General features: G+C 40.8%; 3 protein-coding genes across 3 annotated transcripts in view; 1 reads left to right on the top strand and 2 right to left on the bottom strand.

Moving 5' to 3' along the window:
• The window catches only part of LOC131890141 (sodium-dependent proline transporter-like), a 7,574-nt gene extending 3,582 nt beyond the window's left edge, over positions 1–3,992 (top strand). The window contains exons 2-5 of the mRNA XM_059239430.1: positions 201–519; positions 847–1,133; positions 2,697–3,239; positions 3,313–3,992. Coding sequence (XP_059095413.1) covers positions 201–519; positions 847–1,133; positions 2,697–3,239; positions 3,313–3,891 — 1,728 coding nt within the window. The 3' untranslated portion in view covers positions 3,892–3,992. The remainder of the gene's footprint in view (positions 1–200; positions 520–846; positions 1,134–2,696; positions 3,240–3,312) is intronic.
• LOC131890649 (secretory phospholipase A2 receptor-like) lies at positions 3,916–4,664 on the bottom strand (the record flags this gene model as incomplete). Its single annotated transcript, XM_059240043.1, has 2 exons — positions 3,916–4,057; positions 4,127–4,664. Coding segments are annotated over 2 exons (552 nt in total), but the record flags the coding sequence as incomplete, so codon positions are not given.
• A 2-nt stretch (positions 4,665–4,666) lies between these two features.
• Positions 4,667–5,364, bottom strand: LOC131890648 (uncharacterized; the record flags this gene model as incomplete). The annotated part of the gene is made up of 3 exons (XM_059240041.1): positions 5,207–5,364; positions 4,864–5,057; positions 4,667–4,787 (listed from the first exon to the last, which is right to left on the bottom strand). Coding segments are annotated over exons 1-3 (378 nt in total), but the record flags the coding sequence as incomplete, so codon positions are not given.
• Between the last annotated feature and the right edge of the window lie 1,836 nt (positions 5,365–7,200).

The following is a 7,200-nucleotide window of genomic DNA, read 5'->3' as shown; positions in this document are numbered from 1 at the left end:
GCCCCATCATCTTGTAAAACAAGTTCTGTCAAGGCGATTTTTTTTTCAATCTACCAGAAACTCCCTGTTGAAGTAACCGGAATGGCTTCGAGTCCCCAGCCAAAAGCAGGAACCGATTGAATCGACATGCGATGAAAACTCACATTCCCGCCCTATTTCAAGTTCTGACACCCAATCATGACAACTGCTCTTCATTTCAGGTTGGAATTGGCAATGTCTGGAGATTTCCGTACCTGGCCTACTCGAATGGAGGCGGTGCCTTCCTCCTGCCTTATGTGATTCTTTTGATCTTCGTGGGCAAGCCCCTGTACTACATGGAGACCGCCATGGGGCAATTCTCGCGCACCAGTTCACTCCACGTGTGGCGATGTGCACCCATCATGCAAGGGGTGGGTTATGCCATGATCGTGTTGTCGCTCATCGTGGCCATCTACTACAATGTCATCATGGCCTATTCTATCATCTACATCGGAGCTTCCTTCACGGGCATCGCCAATGAGCTACCTTGGACATATTGCGGTAAGAACGGGAGCGAGGGGAAAAAAGGCTTTTGTTATGCTCCTCTGGCGTGTATTAGAGTGGCTCCTCACTCCAGAGATAAAAGGTGATCATTTGCTCATCCAGAACTTGAACATCATCATCGTCATGATCATCATCACCTTTTCGTCTTCCTTCCAAGAGAAACGCGGAGAACTTAGTAGTACATCATCCTACGATTTCAACGCGCCAATGTTGAGCCACTCGCAAGACATCTTGGCCAATGAATGCCGTCCATGCTAATGCAGTCTACTACTAATCAATGACGGAAGGTGGAAGAAGTCCAATACCATCTCATTTTCTTTCCAGGTGAATGGTGGGGCGCAGATGAGAATTGTGTGGTGGTGTCCAATGTAACGGACAAGTCTTTTGTAGGCCTTGCGCGATGTCGACCAACTCTGGGTATCACCGAGAACTGTACCAAATTTCAAACCTCCAGCGAACAATTCTGGGAGAAATATGTCTTGAATATCACCGATGGCTTGGGCGAATTTGGCGATTTGGGCGGATTCAAATACGATCTCCCTCTGGCATTGCTTCTGTCCTGGATCGTGGTATTCTTATGTTTGATGAAAGGCGTCAAATCGAGCGGAAAGGTACGGGACCTACGTATCTGTCTAGGAATATAATTCCATTAGGACTGTATGACAAAAGACGAGAGCGGGACCTACTCAGCCAAGACGATCGATTCTATAGATTCCCTAAGCGGCTTTTATCATTACCACTGAGACTGATCATCATATCACCGTTAGCTAATTTTAAGCATTTGAAGTACGACATACATCGTACGTCAAAAGTCGGTACTTCCGCTTTGACAAGCAAAATTGACCATAGCACTCAAAAAACCCTATATGTAAAAAGTATTGCTTTGGGACTGAATCGAAAAAAATATATATTATTTTTTTTGAAAGCCAGAAGGTCAAGTCACTCATGTTACCAGACAAGGCAAAAGACGAAACGATTGTCTGGAAATTGGTTATATTTTGGGTAAACACTATTTCTCAGTCCACTCTAAACATTGCAGAAAGAGGTTTAATGCATTAATAAATTGGCGTAATTTTGCAAAAAGAGCAAGCTCGTACTATAGAGACCAAAAGAGGAATGCTATATGTTAGTTGCAGCATAGAGTTGAGTCAAATTAACGTGTTCTTTATTGAACCAACTATCCATTGATAGATTCTGCTTAATAATTGAATATGCTAAAAAAATTAGATATTGAGAGGCCTGTGTTGTGATTGTAAGTGCAATAAAAATTACCTCATTTCAATTGCATTTTCAAGTAATTGTGGTCGAGTATATTTGAACTCGGAGTAATTGTAATTGATTACCTTTGGACCAATGTAATTAAGCATTTTCATTTACAAAGTACAGTTACATTTCTCACCCATATGACACGTTTTCACGCACGGGCTTTTAATCATTCTTAGATAGAGATAGTCGTTCTGTACCCAAAACCTTATATTTCCAATATTTCCTAGGCGGTTTTTGATGTGTTTGAGATAAATCTATCTCACCAAATTCCAGCTTGCTGGAGAGACCTTTAATGCTAAATTAACAGATGTTCATCAAGGCATTTTCTAAAATAGATAAATTCTAACAATATTCTTTGCATTGCCAAATGTTAACGTATTATGGCAAGAGTTCATGAAATGTTTGTTTTCAAAACATTCTTAAGAAAATATGAATATCGTTGAAACGCGCCATTCAGGCAATGAAAGTAAATCCTATTACAGTTTGAAGGCAAATTACCCTGAAGGTAAATTGCAAGCAAAACTTACAAGAAAATGTTAAAATGTGCTCCATAAAAAAGTTGCAAAAGGCTAAGTTTTTTCTACCAGAGGAAAAGAAAATGTAACTGAAATTTAGTTCAAAGTAATTAATCTATAATTAATAAGTAATTTTAATCGAACGGGCTTAAGAAAAAAAAATATATTTAGAACATTTTAATGTTTTTTTGTTGTTTATAAAGTAATTGACACAAGTCTGCGTCGCAAAAAAAATCCAAATAATACAATGTGTCAAACTTGCAAATACAAATCCTCCTCCAAGGTAACGCAAATTAGAGAACCTTCCTTCGATTACATACTTACATGTACTTCGGGTCTCTTGGGGTAAAAGACGTTGGTTCATTCATGTGACCATTGATTATTCTGTTTTAGGTGGTTTATTTCACCGCCACATTCCCGTACCTCATCCTCATCGCTCTATTGGTCCAAGGATGCCTCCTTCCCGGAGCAGCTGAGGGTTTGGCCTACTTGTTCATCCCTGATTTTAGCAAGCTCCTCACTGTGAACCCTTGGATCAAAGCGGCGGAGCAGATGTTCTTCTCCCTGGGCATCTCTTGGGGCGGCCTCATGATGTTTGGGTCCTACAATAAGTTCCACAACCGGATCGATTACGACGCGGCCTTTGTGTCCGTTGTGGATTTTTGCACCTCGCTCATTGCTTCCGTGGTGATCTTTTCCGTTCTCGGCTTCTTGGCCAAGGAGCTGGATGTTCCGGTTGCAGATGTGGCTAAAGGTGGACAAGGCCTGGCTTTTGTAGTGTATCCGGAGGCTTTGGCTCGATTACCTTTACCGTGGCTGTGGGCGGTCTTGTTCTTTTTCATGCTGTTTCTCTTGGGATTGGACTCTGAGTTTGCACTTCTGGAAACTGTTTTAACCATCCTCTACGACGGGGTTCCATTCTTTCGACGGAACAAGGTTAGTCAGTGAATTGCAATTGTGTCGACTATCTCGATCAGATTTGCCCATTCAAACGTATCGCATGTCTTAGGTCAAAACCACCTTCGTCGCCTGTTCATGTTGCTTCCTTCTTGGATTGCCATGTGTGAGCTTCAGTGGTCAATTCGTCCTCGACATCATGGACACATATGGAGCCGGATTCGCTGTGCTATGGACCGCCTTTTGGGAGGTGGCTGGCTTGATGTGGGTCTACGGGGTCATGAATGTCTGCAAGGACTTCAAGTTGATGCTGGGAAGCGAGCCTGGGTGGTACTGGAAAATCTGTTGGGCTGTCATCAGTCCCATCTTCTTGGTGGTCATTTTCCTCACCGGGATCTTTACTTGGGAAGAACACAAGTACAGCGACGTGGTTCCCTACCCTTCTTGGGCGTCCAGCATTGGTTGGTTCTTGGTGGCGCTCTCGGCCATTCAAATCCCTCTTTGGGCTATCATCACGACTATTCATTACGCCATCAAAGGCAAGTTGAGCCAAGTGATCAAGCCCACTTCCGCCTGGGGACCCGGTGACAAGGCCGTTCGAAGGGCCATCCTGGACGAGCAAAGTGGGATCGCTCGGACGGGTAAATACACCTACGATAACGACGCAATGACGTACAATTACCATATGTAGTGATCAAAATGGACCAATCACTCCTTTTGGCGTGTCTTAGACGTGTAACACGTGGATTTATTAAATAAGATCTAGTAAGAAAATGTATGTTTATATGTTTGTTTGTCTGTTTCTTTTACTTGGACTCGGTTTGGATTTCAAGCGGGACAGGATTATTCGATGAAAGCTGGAACGAAAATCAAATTGTCTTTCCCTTTGGATCGACTTAGTTGTGGCTCCATTTATTTCAACTTACCCTCTTTCTCGCAAATGAATCCATTATCAAAGTCGTATTGGCACCCAAGACCAGTGTTGGGCGTGAAGTAGAAAGACTCCAAAGGAGCTTGCCCTGGGAAGAAATACTTATCCACACGAACCAATTGCAGACAATCCCCGAAGAAGAACCCTTTATTAGGGGTCCAGTTGACAAAGGTCATGGGAGCCCCGCTGTTCCATCCCCACTCTCCATCCACACGACTTCCTCCAATCCAGTAATCCTTCTCGTCATCATCATCTTCAGCCAATTTCAGGAGCTCCTCGACAACGAAGGCATTTTCCTCTTCGGTATCGATCTCCAAAAGGTTCGCGTCACGGACCTCGCATCGTTGTTGAGCCACCCCTTGGGAATAGACGTTCCATCGGTTGATCAAATAACAGCGATCTTCGTTCAGCAACCATCCCTTCTGGCATCTAAATTCCGGCTCTGGTTTCGTGGTAGTGGTGGTTATTGTTGTTGTTGTTGTTGTTGTTGTTGTTGTTGTTGTGGTGGTGGTGGTGGTGGTGGTGCTGCTGTACGGTCNTCCGTAGTGGTGGTTGTGGTGGTGGTAGTAGTGGTGGTAGTGGTGGTAGTGGTGGTTGTGGGGGTGGTTTCTGGGTTTGGAGCTTGACACGATGGCACATCTTCCTCATGGTGACAACTTTAAGTAAGATTAGGCATTTTTCCAGGAAAAGTCATTCAGACACAAAAAATACGCGATGATGAGACTTGCTTACCGTTGAGCATTTTCAAGGAAGGCCGTATTCATTGGACAATGAAAGTGATACCCAATGAAATGGGACTCATGATCGTTGAACTGGCAACTATAGAAGTAATGGCAGTCCTCGGGATCGCTGTACAAGTAGTTTGAGACATGATCTCCGTCATTGCACATCTCGTAGCCCGGCCCAGAGGTCTCGGGTCCAGTGGACTGAAAAAAGGCCATTCTATGACAAGCAGGGTCATTTGATTTAAGATAGGGCCTAACCCAAAACTTCAATTGAGAAGCCAAAGCAGTAAGTAACAAAAACCATTATGTGAATCACAATAAAGAATGCATATTTTGTGGATAGTACTGACCCTCGGGATGCCCAGAGCAGAGACACTGGAGACGGCCAAGGAAAGGATCACAAGGTACTTCATGATTCGCTCTCTTGTTACTGTTTCTTTTGGGTGTGAGGTGTCTTGAACTAATGTATATTCATTCAATGAAAGAGATTATATAGGTTTTTAATTTTTACTGGTCAATAATCAATGTATCTGTGTCCAGAATTGATATGGGCTCACGGTGTTTAAAGTGTTGTTAAGAAATTTTGACCGCGTTCCATTTTGAAAGGAAAGTTCGTTGACGCTGCAATCAAAAAAGTTCATTTTTTTGTTTTAAAAAACGGAAAACATTCTCTATATAAGTTGTATTTTCAGTTCAAATTTCAAAATGATACAGTATTTTAAGAAGCTTCAATGCCTAATTTTCCTCGACATTTGTTATAATTCCAAAACATCCCAGCAGTTTGCCTCGCGTTTAATCATTTATGGATAAGCTAGGTCAATAAAGAACATTCCCAAAATATCAATTCCAAACTATGCAATCTTAAGCTAAGTTTAATGACTTTAATTTCTCTTTTAACAAAAATGTCATCGTGGAGATAAACGGGTTAAGTCATCTGAGTTCATTAGATTAATAATGCCATTCTTTTCTGAAATTTTAATCAAGGTAAGGCCATTTAATTGACAATATTGACAAAAAAAATAATCCGTAAAACTTTTAAAAGAGGATTGGACGCTCATTAATAATTATACATCACGGAGATCCGAACTGAAGGCACAACTGACATTGCTTGATGAGAGTTTCGCCAGTTTTAAGTCACCTAATATAATTTTTGAGCGACAACTGACTTACCTATATTTTTCTGAAGCAAAAAAAGAGTTTCTTTGGACTTTCTGACACAAAACACATACTGAAACTTAAGGCTTAAGCTCATGATTAAAGCTTACCCTCCAACAACTTAAGCACCGTGAGTTGTTATCGGTGATCCATGATTGTAAATGTAATAAAATTCTCGCACACCTAATCCAACACCTGCTTTTCGATGATAAATGTGCTATTTCAAAAATAAGAGCATAATTTGGATATCTTTTATTCATGATAATCAGAGCTTCAAATCGATGGCAATGTTAAGCAGCAAAAATTGGGGAATATTTCATTGGATTTGTAATTGGTCTCTCTATGTAACGGACCTAAAGAGCGCTCGGAAAGACAAAGTTTCAGTTAATAATTCTAATTTTGAGCGAAAAGTTCAATACTATGCAATAACAACTTTCGTTTCAAGTTTCATTCTAAAAACCTTTGCATTTTGGACAAAGAAAAAATATTTTGGGTGACCTTTTTCATTTTTCCCCAGTGAATTTGTATAAAATTGTTCAATAGCGTCAAGTATGTAGGGACAAAAAATGGAAGGGATAACATTTTTGATCTTTCAAAGAATTCATGTTTAACGCGCTACACAGGAAATCTCATAAGAAATGGGGTCCAGATAAAGATTATTCCATTAAAAATGCCAGTTGCTTTTGTGGAAAACATATTTTGAGAACAAGAAACTTATACCAGAAGTATCTGATCATAAAATTGATTTAGGAGAGAAAATCACAGAGTATTGATGCATGTTTAAAAATTGTCATTATGTTCAATGCTGGACAAGGCTCAATGTAGAAGAAACAGGAACGTAAAATTTGGTTCAATTCTTAATGTTTTCTTTTTGTTTTTTCACGGGCTTTTCTAACGGCTACAGGGAATGTAATCCCTAGTACTATTAGAACGAAAGGTTATAATTCGTCTATTTATTACCTTTCAATTTTTATATGATATTTGGTCTACCAACGAATTTGAGTTGGCAGACCGAGCTAGTCCTTGAATGAAGGGTTGATCTGGTATGCTATCTAAAAATTTGTCCAAGTCTGACTTGAAAGATGCAACCGGATCAACAAGGCCTACGTATTCCCTACGAATATCAGAGGGAAGCAAATTAAACAATGAAGGAGCCCGAGAAAGAAGAGATGTGGACTTCATTGTTCGA

Source organism: Tigriopus californicus, chromosome 11, assembly GCF_007210705.1.
Source record: "Tigriopus californicus strain San Diego chromosome 11, Tcal_SD_v2.1, whole genome shotgun sequence".
NCBI lineage: Eukaryota > Metazoa > Arthropoda > Copepoda > Harpacticoida > Harpacticidae > Tigriopus > Tigriopus californicus.
The sequence above is the reverse complement of the archived record's forward strand: the minus strand, read 5'-3'. Positions and strand labels throughout refer to the sequence as shown.